At 36.1% G+C, this 26,243-nt stretch overlaps 1 protein-coding gene across 3 annotated transcripts in view; it reads left to right on the plus strand.

The window, feature by feature from the left end:
* LOC125676208 (uncharacterized) overlaps positions 1-26,243 on the plus strand; it is a 441,312-nt gene that overhangs the window by 49,681 nt on the left and 365,388 nt on the right. For all 3 annotated transcript variants that reach the window (XR_008801283.1, XM_056159101.1, XM_056159100.1), the window contains 2 exons: positions 3,378-3,431; positions 22,999-23,517. Coding sequence is in view for 2 of the 3 variants with exons in the window: in XM_056159101.1 (XP_056015076.1) it covers positions 3,378-3,431; positions 22,999-23,517 (573 nt within the window). In the remaining variant the exon portion in view is untranslated. The remainder of the gene's footprint in view (positions 1-3,377; positions 3,432-22,998; positions 23,518-26,243) is intronic.

Below are 26,243 nucleotides of genomic sequence, written 5' to 3' on the forward strand. Positions count from 1 at the left end.
ACTTTCCTTTATTCACCGTACTGCCCAAGAAATGCATTTTATTTTCAGATACTTCACACGTGAATTTAAGCAGTTGATGAGCAGAATTTGCTATAGCGAATAAATCATGACCGGATTTCTTTTTCTTCACCACGAATATAATAAAATAAAGCCATCGTCATGATAACGCACTTGGTACGTTATGCGATGTTTACCTGGAAATCCTTGGTTGTCTGATGTAGTCGGATATCGCATACAGATGGGGAGCATTTAGACCCTTATAACACATCCAAATATCTGTTTATAAACTTTGAATTAAATTTAAAAGTATTATTTCCCAAAATTAATCTGAAGAGAAGGCTCAGATCGCCAGTGAATGATGTATTTATTGGATAGACAGATTTGTTCGATTTACTGTAGTATGTTTCTACTGCAGTCACTAATTCCTCAAATTGCATGTTTGTGTAGAGTGGTGTGATATCATAGGCTAACTGACCGTGTATAAGTAAGAAAATATATGGCTCCCATCAGTCAGGTACCTCAACAATCACTTGATTTTACACTAATTAAGTTTCGGTGGTGTGATACGGTGTGTACCAGTGTGGCTGCTAAAACTGGTGCCAGGTGGCCTTCGTTTATGCCAAGTACTGAATACTTTGCCGTGTCATGTAGAATGAATGACTTACATGTATCAGTTCACAATATGTTCCTTTTCTTATTTAATAATTTCGTTTTTTATATAATAATTTCGTATTTTATATAATAATTTCGTTTTCTATATATTACTTTCGTTTTTTATATAATAATTTCGTTTTTTATTCAGTTTTGGTTTTTTATTTAATATTTTCGTTTTTTATTTAATAATTTCGTTTTTTATATAATAATTTCGTTTTTTATTTAGTTTTGGTTTGCACTAATGGGCTTCCGTAGATACGACACGAAATGGTTCTGGGGATTTAAAACTAGATAAATGATCAGCTGTTATTATTGTATTTTCCAGGAATGATTTCTGATCTGAAATGTATTATACATTTCAAAGTTACAAGTAAAAGGCGTCATATAAACCTCATGCTGACCCTTTCTTTTGCTGTTTGTTTATTTATAATTTTGATAACAGCCATATTATCTGACATAATCAAAACCTTTTTGTCTCTTATTTCCCCCATATCTTCATTGCTAACACAATTGGATATATTCCTTAATGGCTATATGGTAATTTTTAATGTCATTATCCCAGCGATGTGCAAGCCATTCAGAATTTAGAATAGTGTAAAGCCCAATGGCCCAGAACCGCCAGTGTATAAAGTTATGTGGAAAAATTACACCAGTGTTTGGGGTAGAAAACAATTTTTTAATTTAACTAATTTAAAAACGAATAGTCAGGTATATATATATATATATATATATATATATATATATATATATATATATATATACATATATATATATATATATATATGCAAGGTGGACATAACGAAGAGTGATCAATCTCATAACTCCTACAAGCAATACAAAATAGATAGTTGAGCAAACACAACCCCCTGGACACACCAGAGGTGGGATCAGGTGCCTAGGAGGAGTATATCTTTTTTTCATTTAGACTGTGAAAAAAAAATCAATTAATAATGTGATGACCTTTAAATTCCAATCAAAATCAAATATATATCAGCCTATGATCTAATTCATACAATGTGGAATAAAATATGAAATAGACCCCGTCTACCTTATCAGGATATAGGGCTCACGGTGGGTATGACGGGTCAACAGGGGATGTTTATTACTCCTAGGCACCTGATCCCACCTCTGGTATATTCAGGAGTCCGTGTTTGCCCAACTCTCTATTTTGAATTATTCTACTTTCATGTAAAATACTAGAATGTGATTGGTCGAGAATAATTTGAAAAAAATAACATATTGTTACCCTCTGGGAACAAAAAGCACATGCTCCAGGGAGATAGTATCTAGCAACTGGTAACATTACTTGACAACGGGTAATGTTATAAAACATGACCACACGCGTCAAATTTATGCGTGTACAGTTCGATTGCTAGAGCGTGCGTAATAAACACGAATACCCGCATTGATATACGAACTGTTGCATGACAGTGATTGACCAAATGTCAACAGACGTAAGTCTTTCTGCTTTATTATTTATATAACCTTTAGTATAAAAAACAAATATTACATGTAGTTGAGGATAAAATTGGAAATTTTCACCTCTACGCCTCGGTTGACAATGGTTTTCTCGGGGTGAAAATTTTCAATGTTACCCTCAACTACATGCGACATTTATATATTGTGTATAGGAGTTATGAGATTGATGACTGGTCCTTATTTTCACCTTCCATCTGTTAATTCCTCTTACTAGGGTCCGCAACGTCACCTTAGTTTTCATTGCTTATGTTTCAATCTTTGTTTCCGCTGTATCTCTTCAGTGTTAACGCTAATCCGCAGGATACCTGTACATGTACGACTTTTCATTTTACATAAATCAATCACAAAAAGCAAACATTTTACACATCAAACACGATCGCTTTAAAATTGTGTATGGTACATACATGTATAGTATTCCAGGTGCAGAAATAAAATGAAATGTTGGCTCAATTGTCTTTAAAATATCTAGTTCGATTAAAAAAAGTCCAATGCAAGAATGCTATGTTTGGGGAAAATTGTTGAAATATTTATTTCATAACCTCTAATGTTGTTTTCACGAAGGGTTGAAAACCTATGGTTCGTTGGATAGGCTAATAAAATATCTTAAGGTGGCAGCCAGATTAAAGCAATATAATTCAAATGGGGTTAAATCATAATTCAAGTCCCGTTCATTGTGTTTCTTTTATTTAAAAAAAAAACCCATGTTCACAATCGGGAGAAGAGGAGGGGGGTGGCAGGCAATGATATTAAGAAAAACGGTTGGTACCCAGAAGTGCTTTCTTAATACTTTTCATTGTAAGTTATAATGATTTTAAAATACATATCTATTAGTATGTCAGAAGTATATTGAACGGTGCATTGTGTGGATGACGTCCTGTTCTCCCTGTAATTTCTGCTTCCGTTATTCATAATAAACCTTTCGATTTTACAAAATGATGACCTCCTCATAGCATTATTGCGCATAATATTTCCTGTTCTGCTTCGTTTTCCGTTCCGCGTTGTAGAAACACTCTAAATATAGAACCCACCCCATTGCAATGAATTATTCATGGCAGCAGTGCACTCGATGTATTGATTAATCTTTTAAAAATGTGGCGTCAGTCATCCGAAAAAAAACCCCGTTATAATGGGCACTGTATTAGAATAGTAAGAACATAACCACTTGATGTCGTGGCAAGTCATGTACATTGTACACTTGCATATGACGGGTAATATTAAATGACTCTTTATCTGTTTTCTTTCAGCTGAAATAAAGGAAATACTGGGAGAATATGATGTATGGAAAACATCGATATCAGGTATTTCCCTATCATAAGAATATTTCTGAATTCAAAGACATATACACATGTACTTAATCTAGCAATGGAAAATGCTGGGGGAATGTGATGTATGAAATCACCTATGTCAGGTACATTGTGTTTCCTTTGATGATGTTTCTTAATTTGAAGGTATGCACACATGTACTTAGAAGTGTATTGAAAATGTGTACAGACAGAATACTTTGGACAGTGTTATTATATATGTGTATGCATTTTAACTAGACGATTCCTCTATTGCAATACTTGATTTGTAAATTTTGTGGATATCGCTCTGTACATGTTCTACCTTCAGAATTGACAAAACAGACACTCAGAAATGCTGCTTTCCTTTAATCAATATCGATTGTTGTTGTTTGAAAGAAGCAATATGTACACATCGTGTTTCCTAGTCCAGATAAATCAACACGCACAATTTCGAAACTCACTACACAAGACTTTACACCTGCAACTCACTACATTATGTTCTAGATATACTAACCAGAATATAAATTCATGTTTACGTAATGTGGGACATCTGTATATTGTTCTGAATTATTACAGTTAAGATCTTTTCTCGTCAGAAACCGGACGGAAGACCTACTCGTTGCTCGCAACGAGATCGTGTCTAGTTATCATTATTAGTATTTCATTCATTTATAAAGCGCAAAACTACATATAGTATCTTTAATCAATCAACTTAAAACGACGACCCCAATATCGATCTAATGTTATCAAAGTCTTTCAAAATATTGCAATATTAACATTTTATCAAAATTAATTAAATGAGAAAATATAGAGAATTATATCTTGCTATAGTGATAGTTCAGCTATCAAAGGCCCCCGTGCGAAAACATTGTAGAAACTTACTTTGTTTATGATCATCAGTTATGCGGAATACCTCTTAATTTTTATAAGCTTTGAAGATTATCGGATTATTTCTAGCGTTTACTAAATACTTATGGATATGTTAGATATAGAATAATGATATAGTTGTTCGCTAGAGTTTATAAGATATCTTATAAGAAATCATTTATGAGATATCTCAGAAAAATATCAGATATCTGATAAAGTTTAAGAAATATATTATATTTTATATGTTTTACAAAATATCGTATAAAATATATGACATATATTATAAAATTTCTTTCATAAGATACCTTATAAAAGTTATAAAATATCTTATAAGAGTTAATGAGATATCTTAAATCAAAAACGTTAATAAGACATCTTATAAATGTTATGAGATATATTATATACTATATAAGATACCTCGTATAAAAAAACATATTAAGATATTTAATGTCTTTTATAAGATGTCTGATAAAATTAATGAGATATCTTAGAAGAGGAATAAATGCCATAAGGATGATATGTAAGAGTATTGTGTTGCTAAAATGTTGCAACTCGTGTGTTTGCAAAATAAATTCCCATCAAATTCCATCCAGAAATGTCCAGTTTTTTGTTTGTTGGCTTTGTATCGTACTGGACTTGTGTCACAAATGTGTGCAGGTACGTGCGTGTGTAATGCAAAACAAACTTTATTACACATGAATGCACACACATTCGCACGCACGCACACACGCACATATATACACATATGCATGTACACATACACGCGCGCGCACACTCACATTTTCACTCAAATACACACACGAACGAACACATACATACATGAACACAAACCCTTTTTGCAAAACAAAAGTAAAGTTGTGGTTTGGGACAGGGGTCTTCGGTGGCGACCATTCGTGCTTGGGTATGGCCTAAAATTGACGACCATTTGTGTCCATCCTCATGGCACATTCGGTCGCCGGGCGACGATACGTGCGGCAAGTTTGGTCGCTGGCGACGAAACGTGCCGCACGAATGGTCGTCGGCGACCAAACGTGCCGCACGTATTGTCGTCGGGCGACCGAATGTGCCAAGGCGACCATACGCGCCGTAACAGCGCTTGCATATGCGCTTAAAATTACAACACGAAATTTGGATACCTCAGCTTCAACTTTGTGAAGCGATCGTAAATGAGCGAATCAAAGGATGTAATTTTCATTAGATTGGTATAACTCTTACTGTGTACTCCCTCTATACAATGAAAAAATAAATATAAAACCAATTATTTCTGTAAACTTTGTGTTTTCTCCGCACATCACTTTTATAACTCGTTTTTAATTTTCAGTTTCTGCTCTGAAAGCTTTTTGAGATGATCAATTTTGAGATACTATGTACACATTTTGAATATGCTATTTCATAACGTAAAGGACGAAAGACTTTGATTTTAGTCGTATGCTACGTTTCGGTGAGAAATTAATGGAGATTTCAAATAAAAAGGAAAATCAAATTAGTTCTGCGTAAAATACAAAGATAAAAACATTTCGAGTACAATTATCAGTTATTTCATAATCGCAAAATTTGCGAGAAAAATATGGAAAATAACAAATTACAATTCATTTCTCACCTAATGTCCAAGGTATACAGAGAAAAACAATCCGCGTTCATCGATGTGGCGCTAGCACTCTAATGTTTTTACATGTACAAGGTAAGCGCGTATAGATGATATCAATGTTGGGAAGGGATGACCAACTTCGTAGAACCTATTATCGTTCAAACAATGTACATATATTTTCATGCATCCGTCAATTATTTGAAAACTATATATTAGAAAGGAATGCAGGGGCGGATGTCGGTTAATTTTCAGAGGGGGGGGGGGAGTACCATCGTTTTTTCAGAGAGGGGATCAGCCTGAGTAGACGTTGACGTCTCATTTGCATAACTGAAAACTCTTGACAAGCAATAGAAGAAATTTTAGAAAACAGGAGTATTTTATTCGAAATAAAATCGTACTGAGGTGGGGACGGGGGTGGTGGTGAAATACTGTAAGTTGGTTTAATTCCACGTTGTTAAAATCTCACGATTTGTTACAAGGGTACCAATCGCGATGGTTTTATTTTCACGCTATAGGATTATCTACTTTTTAAATTTCGCGCGCTCAGTCTCGGTGATATGTCCACTGAGTCACTGAAATGACCCTCGGGCTGCGACTAGTAGTATCAACTGCTGAGTAAACTTACGTTTTCTGTGGTCATTTAATGAGTTCATTTCCAAGGTAGCCATAGGAAAGTTAACATGTCCATTTTAAACTGGATGAAAAACGGAAAGCTTGGGATAAAACCCCCAAATTCCCCACTTTTGCCAAATCCAATCCATATTGAAGACGAAGCAGAGGCGCAGATTACAACTACATGTAACAAGGAAATTGAAAAAAAAATGATGATACTCCTACAAGAAAACGAAAACGCGGAGAATACGGCAGTTACTCGCCAGAAACGCGGAGCAAAATGGCAAAATACTGTGTTGAAAATGGACCCACAAAAACCGCCCGCCATTTCAGTCAAACTCTTGGGCGAAATGTAAACGAGAGTACAATTCGAAGTATCTAGAAACTCTACTTTAACAGCCCAACTAAGTCAAAGGACTTAAAATATCCACACTCTCCCAGTGGTCGTCCTTTAAAACTTGGAGCTTACGATGATCTGGTTAAGTCTTACGTTCGCAAATTACGGGTGGCTGGGGGTGTCGTTAATTCACGGATTGTGATGGCCGGCGGCAGGGGAGTAATTTTACTTAAGGATAAAACACTTCTTAAAGATTAGTTATCTTCTCAATTATCCTTAGGTTCTAAGCAGGTCCCAATTAAAGGTGTCGACGACAAGCGTCAAATAACTGCGGTATTAGCAGTAACAAAGTCTGGTGTATTGCCCCCTACCAAACTTTTGTATCAGGGCCTCACCGATAAATGTCACCCCTCATACAACTTTCCTAAAGACTGGGATATATTTCACAGTGAAAACCATTGGAGCAATGTAGAAACAATGCATAGATATATTGAGAAGATCATCGTCCCCTATGTTGAGCGCGTGCGAGACGAGTTGAATTTGCCCCTAAGGCAAAAAGCATTGTGTGTTTTTGATGTTTATAAAGCTCACCAAGATAAAGCCTTACTTGCTATGATGGAGGAAAAGGGAATTAAAGTGGTGTTCGTCCCCGCTGCGTGTACGGACAACCTGCAGCCTCTTGATATTCAGATTAACGGACGATTTAAAACGCTTTTAAAATCCGAATTCCAGACATACAATGCGAACGAAATCAAAACTTCTCTAGAAAAAGGTGTCGACATTGAGGATGTTAAAATCGACTTGCGGTTGTCGAAAATAAAACCGATCCACGCTAAATGGCTTGTGAGAGCGACCGATATACTGGGTCAAGACAAGGAACTAATAGCAAGGGATTTTGAAAAAGCCGGTATATAATGACAATGTGCAAATTGAATGCGACCTGCAGTGTAAAAGCAGTTAAGAGTATAAAAGTACATGTATATAATGTCATATTGTGTGTACGCATTCATATGTTAAATGATGTAACTATTCAATACTTTCTTTTTTCAGCTGATCACAGTATCCAGTTCACAAAAATAAAAGTTATCTCTCTTTGTTTTTAGTTATAGCCGCATTCAAATATTTTTACTTCATTATTCACTATGGGTTTAATTTCGCGGAAAAAAGATAAATCGTGAACATAGTGAAATTAAAACCATCGTGATTATTTCCCAATCTACAGTATTCATCTATTTGACTACATCAGTTCCATGTGCATATTCCACAATCAGTCACTCTTGCTATACAAAATGTGAATGGGGAAATTAGCAACATTATGCCTATATATCTGAATTTGCATATGAAACCAGTAAGAATAGAAAAGTACGTTATGAAAACAGTGGGGCTGGGGGATCACTGTTCATACTTGCCTGTGAGGGGTCAAAGTTACTTCACATCCAGCAGACAATGACAAGAATGTGTTCTTCAACAACCCGACTAAGGACGAATGTTGAGAATATACATACAGGGGTGGATTCATGATTTGAACGGGTAGGCACGTATCATCGTTTTTTTCCAAAAGGGGAGGGGGGCATCCGTAAGAGAATTTGCCAAATAATCTGACAAGAAAGAACTAATATATAAATGATTTAAAAACCAAAAAGCAAGGGTTTCCCCTATCACCAAAATCCTGAATGGCGTTCTGTAACTCCACATTTTCCCCAAATATAAGTAGGGGAGTCGTATATTTCGTTAAATGGGTTTTCTTCATAACTTTCAAGGTTGCATTCTCTTCATTAACTACTACTATTAAAATAGTGAGGGACCAGTCACCTAACAATATACTTTTATTTCCATTAGAAAACAAATAACCATCATTGTCAAATGATCCCTACCTCCCACCTAACCCCTTATTTTAGTGTCTGACCTGGACAGAGAGTTTCAATACCGAGAATGGTTTACATTACCTCAATAGCGTAGCCCTATCCGATTATATTTCATTCCGACATTTTCGGGATAGGGTAACAATTCCATAGGATCTCCGTAATGGTGCAAAATAATTTGATAAATAACCGATAATAAGATCCATATATTAATCTCAAATGTTGTTTACACCAAAAGGAGTACCAACTTTGTGCTCGAACATGTCTAATAAAGGTGTTTTTCATTAAATACTATGTACAGCATCCAAAATTCGTTGTCTGTTCCGCCATGCTTGTTACCTCGAAATCTCGTAGTTGGATCCACTGGAAAACCTAAACATTGACAATCAGCGCGAAAATGAAGTTACTCGAGCCATTCCGACAAAGAAAGGAAGATCATATGGTTGCAGAGAGAATTGACACTCTAGTGTTCGTTTTTAACTTAATGAAATTTAATACTCATATATTAGTATATAACAAGTGGTCATCTCAAAAACTCACAGAAGGTAGAAACTGGCTATTCAGAACGACTTCTGGGGACGATCGGTGGAGAAATAAGATATTTGGGATAAATAATTGGTTCTGTATGAACATAATTTCATTCTGAAGGGGAAGGGGGGGGGGGCATGTACATAAGATCTACACAGGCCATCCACACTTCAGGTGTCTGTGATACATGGCGCACAAATATGAATCGAAAATTTGGAATACATGTATATCGAAATCGTTGAAAACGGTAGAATAGAGCCCCACAATTCGCAAGTTGCAGGTTGTAAATTTATATATTGACTAACAAACATAGAAAATAACTTTATTTACGCACAGAACGTCAGCAAATGTTAAGATCGAAAATGTTGCGGGAGTGAATCACTTCCGCATTTGCACCGTTACGGAAATCCTAAGGAGTTGTAGCCCTTTTTCAAAATAAAAAAAAAATCCGAGAGGGGTGCATTATTGCAGCTAGTTTAAATCGATCTGACAAATCTATATAGGCAGATTTATTTATTCTAGCTGTACACTATTAGACAAACCATGATGACATGACAATGCCATTGTAATTACATGTGAATTAACACAGGTGTTGTATAACAGCCTTTCCCCCATAGTAGATTTACCCCACGGAAAAATGGCTATATAGTAGATCTTCCCCCACAGCAGAGTTACTCCATCACGTTTTTATACCCGCACTTTCTAAAGAAAGTTCGGGTATATTGTTTTATCCCGGTCCGTCCATCCCTCCGGGTTGTTGTCACTAAAACTGTGTCCTCATTTATAGCGTAATCCAAGTTATATTCTAGGAGCTGAATAGCAAAGTCCTGTAGATGTGCCATAAGGTTTCAGAATTCTTATATTGACCCCAGGGGGCAAATAGAGCCTGGAAAATGACGTTTTCTAACATAAAGTTTATCAGTTAAATTTCATCTACATCTTTAGGAGTAGTCACATGATATTCAAGGAGCCGAATAGTAATGTCCTGTAGATGTGCAATAAGGTTTCGGAATTTTCATATTGGCTCCAGGGGGCAAATAGGGGCTGAAAAATGACATTTTTTATCATAAAGCTCCATCTACATCTTTAGGAGCAGTCACATGATATTCTAGGATTGTTGATCTTGAATGACCTTGAAAGTGGGTCAAGGTCAAAATCATTTTGTCATCCACAAGGTCTTAGGTGGTTGACCTTTAAAAATGGGGTTAAGGTCAAAAGTCAAGGTCACTCTTCAAGATGTGGGTCTACACAAGGGACGCAACATTGAGTATGTACGTCATTCCAAAGGAAGTCTATATCCCTTCCTTCACGTGATTCAGCAAGATAGCTGTCTAAACCTAGTACTTGCCAGACACAGATATATGGCCGACACTCTACGCATAACTTGGAGAAACAGTCTCCGTTGGAAAGCTCTGTCAATGTCTAGGAGGACTGCATGGACCAACCAAGTGCCAATTTACATATCTGCCCAATGTTCAACATTAGGACACTGGTACTGATCTTTAAGCAATACACAGAATTGACACTCTACACAAACTGATAATACCCATCCCCGAAAAAAAATTTTTTTAAACAAATACACATACACATAAAGAGTTAAACATGGGCACTTCAACTTCTGTAATATTGGAAACCAATAAATAATAAAAATTAATTCAAAAAAAAAAGAAGAAAAAGATATGATAAATAAAATAAAATAAATGAACAAACTAGACTTGCCTGATCAGGAATGATGCACTATCCTTTGTTCAGACTCTATACTCAGGAAACATTTTCTTTGTGCCTTTGCTCACCCTCTTAAATCCAAGTGAACTCACTGAAATGACATCCACGTCCACACATGTTACACAAATCATCCAACGAGGAAATGTGCAACTTTCCCTCCTATCGTCCGTTTACAGCATCCTCAAAAGTGAAAGTAGAAATCCACGCCAAATAACTCTCTCACGTGTCACTGTTTCGGATTCTATAAAAAAGCCACTTTATCAATGTACAATTATCACCATTATGCATTCAAACACAAATAAACAACATTGAATTAATTCAAAATCCATCATTTCTTCTCTTTGAATCATCTAGCACTGGTCATATTACCGTCGTAAATGTTTTTCTCACTAAAACGTCATGCCGGTGTTAGAGAGCCAGACTTACACCCATAGTGAGACTTCCCCCCAGAGCCATCCTTCCCCCGCGGAAGTCTGGCTCTAGAGTGAACCTTCCCCCTGCGGAAGTCTGGCTCTAAAGTGAGCCTTCCCCCGGAAGTCTGGCTCTAGAGTGAGCCTTCCCCCGTAGACTTACTTTAGAATGAACCTTACCCTTAGGGGGAAGACTCACTGTAGAGCCACAAAACCCCAATGAAGTCTCGCCCTAGAGGGTCACCCCCGCTTTCATCCCCTCCTGCGCAAACTATGAAATTTTAGTTTACCTACCTACATTGTACGTACCTACATACGTACCTACCTACCTACCTACCTATACCTACCTACCTACATGTACCTACCTGAAGTTGTACAAGTTTAAAAGCATAACCGATATTTGTACGCAGAAGAGAAGAAACATACATTTGAAATTTCCTCAATTCAATTTCAATCTTCTAAAACTAACCAAGGCATAGATATTGTGTGGGACAAAGTTCAAGGTCTATGGGTCCACCAACTGACATATTAATTCCAATGTGTTTTATTCACTGTTTTCTTCTGTTGATTTTAATGAACGACTTAAGCAAAATCATTTAATGTCCTACTGAAAAAGGTATTGGTATCTAAACAATCTCCATAAAGTGATAGTAGTTTACCTGGAATAAATGAAGGGGGGAGTCCTGCTATGGGGGGAATCTGACTCTACAACTAGTGGTAGAGTAGGTCTTCCCACGGGGAAGTCTGACTCTAGAGTGAGACTTCCCCAGGGGTTCTCTTGCTCTAGAGTGAACCTTCTCCCAGGGGGAATGTTCACTCTAGAGCCAGGCTTCCGGGGAAGGCTCATTCTAGAGCCAGGCTTCCGGGGGGAAGTCTCATTATGGGGGAAGGGTCACTCTACAACACCGGTTCAAATGATCATAGATATATTTAGAGGAAGAGTGGAACAGCATATGACGATGACTGGTTAACAACTTTTATCATATTTGTTTGAGCATGTTATTCACGAAAAATTAAACTTGTCGTAAAGAAATACACACTGAAGTAACTACGACGAGTTGCAGAAAATCTGGATACTAATTAACCCGGTACGTCGCACACGCTATTGGTGTCAATTTTGGTAACGTCAAAATGACGTTAAAAACGCAACGTCATAACATCGATATAATCTGATTTACGTTATAAGAAGTTTTGATGAAAAAAAAAATTGATATGACAGGGGTATGAGAGTTGAAGCGAACGCAGCATAAAAAGAATTAGATATTTTTCCTGAGACATTATACTTAGGTAAATCATAATGGCTAAACTAAACTTGCGACTTCATCAGAATCAGTCTATATTTCCTCTGTGATCTTCATAATTTCTCTGTTTTAAACCAACAGGAATATATTATCACAATATTTTAAAAGAAAAGCCCATAATGAACTCTTCCAAATGTTTTCGTTCCTCTTGTGATTTTCAGTAATTTGTCATGCAATAATTGTAAATTAATCTAAAATGACTACAATAAAACGGAATAGTTAGAATTATGTAATTTGGTACATATGTATGCGTGATTAACTAGCACGCCAACCGCCGTTACACCGAGGTATCATTTCTATATACAATTTCTGTTAATTTAGAAAAATAAAATATTGAATATAAGCATGCTACGAGGATTTGAGTATGAATTAATTCTTACATGCATGCATGCGGACTAAGTGAAATTTACTATCCATAATTCAGTGCTTGCCTCTAATACTATAAATGATGGGTGTGTACATGTATATATGTGTAAACAATACATCACTGAAGTGAATTGTGAGATTAATACATGCATACATGTACATCCTCCAAAATCACAATTTCGTTCTCCATTTCGTTTTTAGAATACATATATAACATTGATAAAACAAAAACAATTACAGATATTTTTCTGGTTAACCTTGAATTATAAAGGATTGTTTGGCAATGCAGGCACGTAAACAAAAAAAAAGGGGGGGAGACTCTTTTGACCATGATCAATATCTGTTATTTCTATATTCAAATGAAGATGTTTTGGGTGACTGCCCCACCCTCCCTTCCCACTATACGTCATTCTAATAAAGTGAATGACAAGAGTGTAAGCTGTGATGTGAAGACATGTAGTGAAGAATAAATCCCCACCCTCATTTAATTAAAGCCTGGGGAAATATGAGGCAGGTTTGGCTTATGAGGAACCTACCACCCCCACCCCCCTTAATTTTGGTTTGCATTTCAAAAACTTTATCCGAATCTTCTTCGGCTGCTCACCCTTTGAAAAACGATGCTACGTGCCGGTATTGTAGCATAGACCCCCCCCCCCCTCCCCGAAAAAACGGCCCCGGGATAGATCTTCCCCATAGGGTGAAAAAGCGTCCCAGCATATAATTTCCCCCTCTGTACAAAGTCAGTATAGAATTTCCCCCATGGCGGAAAAACCGGTCTGGTAAAGAATCCCCCCCCCCCTCCTGTTTCCGGATTTCATCGATTGGAATCTTTTTCTTCTCATGTAGAAGCTTTCTGATAAATATAGAATGAAGCAAACCCATGCAATTGAGGATAATAATCAATTGAATTTGTTATTATTGCTATAAAGAGGTACATGTTATCAAAATAAAAAAGTTAAAAAAAAAGAAACAAATTTGTGCTGTTAAATTGTTATAGTTTAATGAAATAGATATGTATACGTGCATTAATATTACGATATTCATAAAATAAGGGAATTTTTTTGGAGATTGGGTTTACCCGAAAACTTTGAATTGCGTATAGTAAATACAATATGCTTCCCAAAATACTTTAACGATGGTCAATATCATTAGGGATTTTCGTTAAAAAGTCGACTAAAAGATATACAATTAAAATATCTAAAAAGTAAATTAGATGCACGGTATAAATAAAAGTAACCGTTCAATTAGATTCGAAATTTAAATTAAAAAGACATTGACTTCTTCCCAACTTCACTATTTCAAATATTAGATGCTAGTAGATAACAGCAAGGACTTGAGATGTATGAATGAATTTTGATATACCATTACATGATTTGCAGAATTTCATTTTTTGAAGAAAAAAAAATAAGACGATGATTGTGAAACACAAGACCCTGCTGAAAATTAAAAGAATAAGAATAAGAATTCCTGGGTTTAGATAAGCAAGATACTTCTAGTAAAAGAACTGGAAACGGATACATAGCTAAAATGTAAGAAGGGGGGAAGCGTACTGTCATTTAGGGGGAAATTCTATACTGAGGCGGTTTTTTCTAGGGGGAAAAATTGGGCCCGGGTTAATTCTTCCTAGGGGGAAATTCTATGCCAGACCCATCTTTCCGGGGGATTGTCTATTCCGAGCCCGTTTTTCCGGGGGGAAATTCTATGCTACAACACCAGCATTGAACAAAATATTTTCCACGAAAAAATCCGCCTCCGGACTAGAATGATGCTCCCCATTTGTTGATTTCATATGATTAGCATGAACGAAAATTGTCCATGCAGCTTCATCTCGTGGGCCTTATATAAATAGTTACCTCGGTCCATGCCTAAGTTAACAGAGCGATTAGGATGTAATTTTTAGAAGCTAAAAGGAAGCATTGCTACATGTACATGGTTTATGGTGATTTGTCAAAGGCATTTAATCATATATGGCATAAGGGGCTTCTTATTAAGATACAAATTTAGAGTTAGTGATAAATTGCTAAAACTCCTCTAAAGTTATCTAAACAGAAATAAAATGGTACATTGCATAGAAACACATGTCTAATTCAAACTTGCATGTTAGAATCCATCAAAGGATTTGTATTAGGTCCTCTTTTATTTTCTTACATGTCAATGGTATTGCTAGAATGTGTCAAAGTTACATGAATGTATAATTTTATTTGAAGTCCCCTTTCTAAGACAAAAATTTACATTTATGGTTGAGCACTTGTACCTGGAATTGGGCAATAGTGTTTGGATCCACTATCATTTGCGGAGTTTTGTGTGTGTGTCTTAATGGTTTTCTCTTTGCCTACATTCTTCATTATTTTGTTTGTTGCATTCTCCCCCTCCCTTATTTATTCTTTACTCTTTACTCATTCGTATCCGATCAGAAGCTGTCAATGTGCATGTGATTGTGTCTCTTGTAATATGAAAATATAACACGAAAATGTACTTGTATACATAACCAATGCATTATAAAACTTTTTGAGTTTATCTAAATACAAATATATGTTTTAATTCAATGTTAAATATCATTATGAGTTGTAATTACAAGCACATGTCCATCGTAACGTCAAAACGGTCATGTTTTTACGTCTGTGACAAAACGTGTTGACATTTATTTTTGTTGGAATTTTGTAATTATTAGACTGCATATATTTTAAATTAAAGAAAACACTTTTTCAAGATATGCACACTAATTAAACATCATAAAATTTCTTCATTTTTGTTAATATCAATCTATACGGATGATTGATTTTGAAACAGTTATTCAATTTCAATTAACATAATACATTTACGGCAAGGTGTGATAGTCAGTGTTGACTCCGTAGATTGTCTCAAAAACAAACACATTTTAACAACATCAACTCATGTTTTTTTGTTACGATGAAATTTTGATTTGCACATTCCGTAAATAATATTCAAAAGGTGCACATTTCTAAAAATGCATTCTTGAATTACTTTGATTCAATAACTATCGTAATTATCTGTGACGTTTTGAGCGTCAACTTATCATTATGACACATAGCTATACATTCGATACCATTGGAACTTTGACAATAAACTACGTCTCATGTTAAAATTTTGTTCAAAAATATTTTTTACAAATGATATAAAAGCTTATTTCTAAAATCGTTTTTATTTAACACAGACCGTTAACTCAACATAACCAAACAGCTCTATTAACAAACATTTTCAAATTGTGACTTACGACCTCGTGACACGTAATCTAATGAACATAACCGCGATGAATAACCACATATCGAACACCTATAATACAATATTCATTGGGAAAAACAGGGATAGGGCGTATAAAGATATGGATATTTTCCCAAGAACTTTGCACCAAAGAAATTTTTGCATTGCTCTGCTCAGTATTTTGTTACCTTTATTTCTTTTACACTAACCCTATTTACATTGTAACTTGAATCCTGTACTCCTGAATGTTGAATGGACAATTAAATCAGTCTTTGTTTTTCTAAAGTTTCTTCTTTGAAAGGAAATTCTTAATTTAATATTTATGTACAAAGATTTAATCATTCTATTTTTATTTTTCTGTATTTTGGGATTCTACAATGTGTGCCACTGTGGTGTGGTGCAGTTTACTGCCCCTCCCCCTCGTTTTTTTCTCTAGATAAGTATCTTATATTTGTATTTTTTGTCAGATTGTAAGTGACACGGCATTTTGTTTTTAAAAAATGTTTTCAAACGAAAAAGGCTGCTTGGTTTGGTGTTTTTCAATCGGTACACATATTTCCCCTTTGGATGGCCTCGTTACTTTTACATTCGTCTGTTTACACACGACGATTCTCGTTTAAGAGCGTGTGTTGCACCATTCCAGATGTAAGAACGATGTAGAATTACTTTGTACTCGTTTTTATACAGTAAATAAGATTTAAAAGGATGTAAAAATACTTTTAGGGTGAATAGATGGCAAAAAAAACTTGTGTGTTGGTTGTGAACTTACTTATCCAGCAAAATCTTTGCCACTTCAGTGTGTGTTTCTACACGTAAGGCGTCCTTCAACTCGTTCCACCTATCGTACTGGTCACCCACATATATCCTACATTTGTTCCATTTGGCCGAAATAACATTTTTATTCCTTTTCCTAGCAGAGTCGGTCAAAGTTCGCTTTCTACCGCGATTCGATTGTTTCGCATCTGACATCTTCTTTTTCAACTTGCTATTGCGCATGCGCCGTAGACTATTCCGATTGAGTTCAAACAAAAGGTCATACAATCGACAGTGATCGGCTCGGGATTGAATCGTATTTCTTACAACCTAGACATGAATTCAGGAAGAAGTTAATTACGGCCATAGAACGAATGTAGCCATGCTTATCGCAAAAATGAGACATTTTTTGGCGATATATAATTGAAATACACAATCTTGACTAACAATTAAAATATGTAAAGGGAATTAATGAATATCTTAGACAATCAGCCTTTAAGTATAGTCATTTTAATATTAAAATCACTTATCCAAAAATTAGTTCAAATTTTGAATAAATAATTCAGAATTATCTCAAATATCCAAATGTACTTACAAAATGTGTCATGGACATGGTCTATTTTCCTAACGTTAAGGCTTATCTACACCTCCATTCTTGCATTGTAAATCAGCGTCTACAGCGTACATATTAGGTGACATCATGATTTTAATAACTTATATTATCAACATCACCATCTTAATTATTCTGCAAAATTATGTTTGTATCATTAGTTTTAAGAAAACTATTAACATTTTGGTAAAATGTGTGCGACACAGTCGTTACCTGTCTACGTGCAATATTTACGTAAATATCAGAATATCCAAGCTAATACATTTTAATAATTCGCATTTTCATCAGATGTATTGATATCGAATGGATAGAAGGTAAAATTGTCGTCAAAATGATATGCAACTTTCGTATAGCAAAGTGGTTTTATTCATATAAAACAGCGTAAATGCTACCGTAATGCTATGAAATACGTTTTGACACCAACAGCGTGCACGACGTCGGTATCATTTTATCTCTGTAATTTGAGTTTGTGAAGTTGACTCTCCCTCTCGGCAATTAGATTTTGGAACGCAGTTCGCAGTTCACTAGTGAACTGTATTCTAGAATGCAGTTCGCAAATCAAATGTCTATGTGCATAAAACAACACCACACTGGAATTATAAGGATGGGGTGCCAGTCACCAACCCCAAACACTGTGAAGAAATGTTGATGGTAATCTCTCTAGTTACGTACCTCCCCTCCAATTTTATGCTTAACGTATTACACTTAATGAATAAACATCGGGTTCGGAATCATCGAAGACCACTACCCCGGGGACTAATTTTTTTATGGTAGGGTATTAATGGTCCTCTCCCACCACTGTGAAGAAATGGTGATGTTACTTTCTCTAGTTACAGAGATCCGCTCCTCCAATTTTTATGCATAATGCACTACACTAAGCGAATAAACACCGGGTTTGGAATCATCGAAGATCCCTACCCCGGGGACTGAAATTTTGGTGGTAGGGTATTAGTGGTCCTCTTCCACCACTATGAAGAAATAGTGGTGTTACTCTCTTTAGTTTTGGAGACCCGCTCCTCCTCCTCCTTGACTAAAGAGACTAACACCACCATTTCTTCATAGTGGTGGTAGAGGAGAAATAATACCCTACCCCCAACATTTCAGTCCCCGGGGTAGGGGTCTTCGATGATTCCGAACCCGATGTTTATTCACTTAATGTAATGCGTTATTTAAAAATGTCGGAGGAGCGGATCTCCATAACTAAAGAGAGTAACATCACCATTTCTTCATAGTGGTGGGAGAGGACCACTAATACCCTACCCTAAATATTTCAGTCCTCTCTCTCTCTCTCTCTCTCTCTCTCTCTCTCTCTGTGTGTGTGTGTGTTAGGCAGTCGAAAACGGTATATAGTGAACTGTAAGTTTAACGATGCATTCAGTCATGTTTTGAAGATTTGGTATATCGAGGTTTGGGTTTAAGTACGTACTATGTGTTAATAGCGTTAGGCCTAGTTGTCAAATTACTGAGTCAACTTCATCCCCTTTTGGACCTGATGATGCAACGACGTAGCCAAATCACACTGTGGCTTCTTTGATAGTTACACATATTAATTATAGGATTCGGCGATATAAAATGGGGAAGGGGTGTTAAAAATGAATCGATAAAAATAGATATACGTGTATCATCCAGTGCTTGTTAATCTTTTATTTAACTTGCCTACAAATATTAGCAGTATCATATTTAAATAAACAAACTACATATATGTTCCACAGAAGGGGGTGGGTGCCAATCCCGGGATTCCCCTCTGGATCTGCCATTATGACGGATAGTATATTGAAAGGCAAACACTTGCGTGCGGGTATTACTGTCTGAAGACAGCATCTAGTTGGTTTTGATTTTAGAAAACAAATTATATATGGAAAGTCAGTCAGGCTTTGTACAACGAATATTAATATTGCATAGATCTGAGAATCGAAAAGTGTATGATGCCGATAGTTTGAATGTAGATACATGTACATGTATTATGTATTTTCATAGAGATACATTTTAGAATTTTATATAATTATATATATATATGTGTATGTATATATAATTATGTATATTTGTATATATATATATATATATATATATATATATATATATATATATATATATATATATATATATATAATTTCGGATATATTAGTTCATATAAAAAAAAATTGTGGGAAACAAAGAGTAAGTCCACTTACAATATATCAGAATAAACCGTTATGTTCAATGATATTCTGCAGTCTTAACTGTATCGATATATTGAATTAACAAGAGGCCCACATGCCTTGACGGTCACCTGAACCCATACCTGGACCTGTCTGAAAGACTCTTATTTGCATAATCCCCAAGCCTTTACAATTGAATATTTGGTAGACTGCATTGTCACCTCTTTACAAAATCATTCAGTGTTCAATATATCAATATATTTTGGTGGATTAATGGACAGAATTTCAGACCTCCCCCTCTCCAGCAAATACTTTCCCCAAAAGTATTACTCGCGTAGGCAGCATCTTCATCACCTCATCTTTCATCTTTTTATTTATTTACCTCATCCTAAAACCCTGCAACTTAATTTCCTTCAGAATAAAAAAAAATTATAACGTATTTTAATTATACAAATACCCCCCCCCCCCCCCCGTAACCAGTCACTGCTACAGTCCCTGCCTCAGGGATCATGAAATGTACAATTGTGTTAGAGATTCCCTTGCCCATCATTACCACATACTCAGTTTGTCTGTTATTTGCCTAGTGCTAGATTTTTAAGGGAATAATGCATTTTCATTATATGACTAATATGGTCACGCCCTAACACAAAACCCCCGTCCCGGAGGTTATGGAATTTACAATTTTGGTAGAGACAGTCTAGCGCATCATTACTATATATTCAGTTAGTCTACTAGTTGCCTAAGAGTAGAGAATATATTTAAAGAATTTCATACATTTTTTTTTGACAGTTTTTACCCCAACATTAAGGCCCCTTGGGATGATGGATCATTAAATTTTCTGGTTCCAGATGTTACATATCAAATTGGATAAAGATTGTCCCAGTAGTTTTTGAGAGGATTGACTATGGACAATGGAAGACGACTGACGTAGACCAATAGCATGAGGTCACCTGAGTGACTCAGGTGACCTAAAACTGTTTATTATAAATGGCATTTATAATATGTTATACTGAGTTCATTTGAGACTTTAAACTGTACAGTTACCTAATTTATGTTCCGAAAACGACAAATGTAACAATATACGAGGGGGACAATTAGAGAAAAAAATTGTGCATCTCTTATATTCATCACAAATTAGAGAGAAACGCACATTAAATGAAACTGCGGGACAGCTGTTTTAACACTTGAATACTTTCATTGTACAGTTTTATAAAATGTTTATATAAAACTTAAAAAGAGGGCAACATCGCTCATCTGAGCAGCATGTCCTAGCAATAAACAAACTTGAGCAAAACTATCATTATGCCAGTACTTTGATTCAGAAAAACATTCAAAGGTAACAGCAACAAAATTCATCATTTGATTACCATATTCACTTGTAGAGGCCCTATGACCCTTCATTTAAACATATTTAATCTACGAATGCTTTATGCTATGGATGTTTTTTGGAGAAGATTTTTAAAAGTCGGCAATGCTTTTTCACAATGTTACTATTACCGTGGCCCCTCATTTAAATAACTTTGCATCCCCATTACCCCAGGTAGCTTTGTGCCAAGTTTGGTTGAAATTGGCCCAGCGGTTCTGGAGAAGAAGTCGAAAATGTGGAAAGACTAGAGATGGACCGACGACGGACAATAGGTGATCAGAAAAGTTCACTTGAGCGAGTTAAATACGTTTTAGGAATGCCTACTCAAAACTTTTCCAGAATATTCGTCGTATAGGAATAAAATATGATGACGTTGTCCATCTGTCAGATTCAAAATAAATTCATCTATCGAGAAATTTGTAAACAAATATGTATAAATGAATGTACTGACAGTACAGCTGGGACTGGGTTGCACCGCCTGGAATAATTACGATTATATCGATAGCATGTTCACATCTATGAATCCACCAATGACCCGAGAACAGTTGGGTAAAAGTTTCCCCTCAAAACATCTAATATAATTGAAAAATCCCACTTTTCCCTAATGAGGTGCAAAGAATCGTGTCTGGCGAGAAAGCGAGTTGATTCCTTAGTAGTGGTGATTTGGAATCAGGGGTACGCAATCAACAGCGTTGTAGAATTTACGTTTACTTCATTATCTAAATGAAAGGTTTTTGTGTTAATCAAATGGAGAGGGACAATTTTGATTTCTTGTACGATAAATACTTATCCGTTTAATTAACAAATTCTGAGTTGCCTAAATAGGTGCTGTTTTAAAAGCACGAGCTATTCTGATTTTATATTCTAAATATGTTTATGATTGTTTTACATAACATTCCAATGAATAAAATGATGTTTGTTAAATTAATATACATGTATATTTATAAAAATCCCAATCCAGAGAATTCGGAAATTAATTATCCAGAAAAGGATTAATTTCAGAATGGAAAGAATATGTATGGTAATGGTCCGCCGTATACGTAACTGGAATGAAAAGAAGGGGGGGGGGTCTACTCTACAGTAGGTTTTTCGTATGGGTAATCTGGCTAAAAAAAAGGGGGGATCCTACTATATAGCTATATTTCCGTGGGGGACTACTATTTATGTATATAGCCATTTTTCCGAGGGGAGGGGTGGCTAGAGGAAAGGCTAGTATACAACAGAGATTTAGATGTGTTTATCTTAATCATTATTAATTGTGAACTATTAGTTAATATCAATGGAGTTTACAAACAATAAGCGTATACTTACAACTGCAGGTTTCACGGTCGCCATTGAAATCTCTGATAGTTAATGAAATATTTGTTTACATTGTAAATACCATTACATTATAAAACTGTCCACCGGGTATATTGTATACTGCATGGTACGATATCTTGGGAATTACAATCAGTGATTTGGAAATGTAAAGTTAGTTGGTAGCCATCTCGATATTTGCATTGTGTTACGCATAAAGTATTAGGGAAAAAACAAACAACAACAACAAAGAAAGCAGTTCACGTTGTCATATTCATTGTTATGTGTCAAATTGTCCGTCTCGTTGATATGAATTTATTATCAGCGTTTTCATGTTTATTTCTTTATTGTATTTATCTTGTGTAACATGCTGACAGCACACTCGTCTTTATTATGACAAAATAAAAGTGCACCTTATTTGTATCATATTTTGTGAAAATTTACTGATGTTTTATAGCATTCCATAATGACTGATTTTTCTTCACTTAAGGACTGCAGAAGAAGCATATAAAATTTCAAACAACACTGGGTACTGTATGCCATGTAAGTCTAAATACTGTATATACGTTTATACTTAACAACTATAATATATTTTATTCAGACCAGTTCTCCTCCCTGTCTGATGACGAGGTGTGCGTGTTATTCTGTTTTCTGTGTTCTTACTCCGGTACCCCCAACTTTACTGATACAGACTGGCTGAACATTCTTAATGAGATACGAGATATGTACATGTATGATGAGAACAGTGTAACAAGTGAGGAGGCACAGCGGACTCTGGACGGACTGAAGTCATGTGGATTTCTTTGGGATCAGGACGGAGTAGACATCACTGAGGACGTCAAGGACGAGACCATGTACCGTGTTACAGAACGTGATATAGAACGTGATATAGAACGTATAGAACGTCGTGTTTCACTACTCTACATGTATCAGTTATACAGTTATACTACAGCAGTGAGGTATCTGAGATCACACAGATACACCAGGAAGTCTGGAGAGAAATGTGTCATTACTGACGGCCCGTACTTTGATTCCTTACTCATACGCCGTCTACAGATGAACACACTGACCCACGTCACCATGGAGGACACGAGTATCTGTGATGAAGTGTCACAGACATGTAAGTTGATATTCTCATCTTGTTGTTAATTCAAATGGAGAACAATCTCTTGAATATTCTCTTAACGTTCATTAGTACATGTATATCAACATTCTAAAATCATGTTACATGTTATAATTTCTTTTAATTAACACGATTCATTAACATAATTGATGATTCACACTTTCATTTCAATATCAGCCAAATTAAACATTGAAGTGAGAGTTTCTTGACTGACGTTATATATCATATGTCTGTCTCAGTCCCGTTATTCAGTATCTCACATCACTATATCTAATGTACATTATATCCTCTGTCTCTACACATCACATGTAAGATGTCACTACTGGGAGATCACGCTCATTCTGTAGATCTTAAAGTTAACATGTAATACTGCTTTCTAAACACTTACAAAAGTGAAAAAAAATACCCAATACTGACATATGAGGGATTATATGAGAAAGAGAACATTACAGGTGTTAGTAATGTTACAACACAGTGGTTCTCTACACCAGGCTGAAGCTAGCAGCCACTAACCAGCAGCCAATAAGCACGTAGAAGCTAGCAGCCACTAAGGAAAATCATCAAAGGACTGAGAGTACTCATAGGAAAATATTTAATTTGAAACCTATTCTAAAGGAAATTTTTAATTTAATTAATGTTTTGAATTAATAAATGTCAATCGCAACACTCATGGGCAACTTAGTTCACCTGAGAGATTGTACACCAATGGTGAAGTGAATTTATATCAGTAAGTAATGAAAGGAAATAAAATTGGCCATACATTTCATTTTCTGATCTTTTTGAACAATTTCTCAGCTTACATGAACGAAAGTAAGTGCACATTGATAATTTAGCTCACCAGAATATTACAATCAGTCATTAAGTACCTATGAATAGATTGATATGATAGGGAAAATTATATGATGTGGGGTGCTTTATTATCTCAAGACTGATCCTATTTTCATGTGCCAATCCATTTGAAATCATATTGCATTCAAAAATCTTTTCTGTAAATTAGGTCACCTGAAGAGTGATAACCATTGCTTTATAACAAAAGAAATCAACAAAGGAGATCTTTTGAGCAAGTGGTGTAAGGAAGCAGGATTAAATAATGAAACAAACACTTTCTCTGTAATATCTGGTGAATAATACCTCCATCCTGTGACTCTTATAAAAAAAAATTGCGCATTAGCTCACCTGATTTTGATATTGCACATAACCTAGTAAGAACACGTGTAACACGAGGTTTATGACTGCTTTTAAAGCCGTAATCTGTGAAGACAAGGCGGAAGGAACATCAAGGCAAGGTAGAGGACCCCTAGAACTATCATTTACCACTTTCAGTTTGGGGCTGTAGTGGTACCACTAGGTGGTTCCCGGGGGTTGGGACAGATTTCGAATACCCATTTCTACTCTAAAAGGGGTGACAAGGACATTGTATCCATTGATTAAGGTAGGGAGTACAAAGGGCTACACGACAACATGTAAAGAAGAACTCTGGGATACCTGAAAGTATTATTTAGCTCATCTGAACTTTGACATTTTTCGTTTCTCGTAATGAAGGAGGGGGTTTTATTACTGGTTTTCCAGCATTAATCTTTGAAGACAAGGCGGAAGGAACATCAAGGCAAGGTAGAGGTTCCCTAGGACTATCATTTACCATTTTCAGTTTGGGGCTGTAGTGGTACCACCAGGTGGCTCCCGGGGGTCGGGACATATATCCAGTCCCTATTTCTACTCAAGGAGGAGTGACAAGGACAATGTATCCATAGGTTGAGGTAGAGAGTACTATGGGCTACTCGATACAATGTAAAGAAGAGCTCTGGGATACCCAGAAGTATTGTTTAGCTCACCTGAACTTTGACATTTTTCGTTTCTCGAAATGAAAGGGGATTTTATGACTCCTCTTCCAGCATTAATCTTTAAAGACAAGACGGAAGGAACATCAAGGCAAGGTAGAGGACCCCTAGAAGTATCATTTACCACTTTCAGTTTGGGGCTGTAGTGGTACCACTAGGTGGCTCCCGGGGGTCGGGACATATTTTGAATCCGCATTTCTACTCTAAAAGGGGTGACAAGGACAATGTATCCATTGATTAAGGTAGGGAGTACAAAGGGCTACACGACATCATGTAAAGAAGAGCTCTGGGATACCTGAAAGTATTGTTTAGCTCATCTGAACTTTGACATTTTTCGTTTCTCGTAATGAAGGAGGGGGTTTTATTACTGGGTTTCCAGCATTAATCTTTGAAGACAAGGCGGAAGGAACATCAAGGCAAGGTAGAGGTTCCCTAGGACTATCATTTACCATTTTCAGTTTGGGGCTGTAGTGGTACCACCAGGTGGCTCCCGGGGGTCGGGACATATTTCCAGTCCCTATTTCTACTCAAGGAGGGGTGACAAGGACAATGTATCCATAGGTTGAGGTAGAGAGTACTATGGGCTACTCGATACAATGTAAAGAAGAGCTCTGGGATACCCAGAAGTATTGTTTAGCTCACCTGAACTTTGACATTTTTCGTTTCTCGAAATGAAAGAGGGGATTTTATGACTCCTCTTCCAGCATTAATCTTTAAAGACAAGACGGAAGGAACATCAAGGCAAGGTAGAGGACCCCTAGAAGTATCATTTACCACTTTCAGTTTGGGGCTGTAGTGGTACCACTAGGTGGCTCCCGGGGGTCGGGACATATTTTGAATCCGCATTTCTACTCTAAAAGGGGTGACAAGGACAATGTATCCATT

This window comes from Ostrea edulis, chromosome 3, assembly GCF_947568905.1.
Source record: "Ostrea edulis chromosome 3, xbOstEdul1.1, whole genome shotgun sequence".
Taxonomy (NCBI): Eukaryota; Metazoa; Mollusca; class Bivalvia; order Ostreida; family Ostreidae; genus Ostrea; species Ostrea edulis.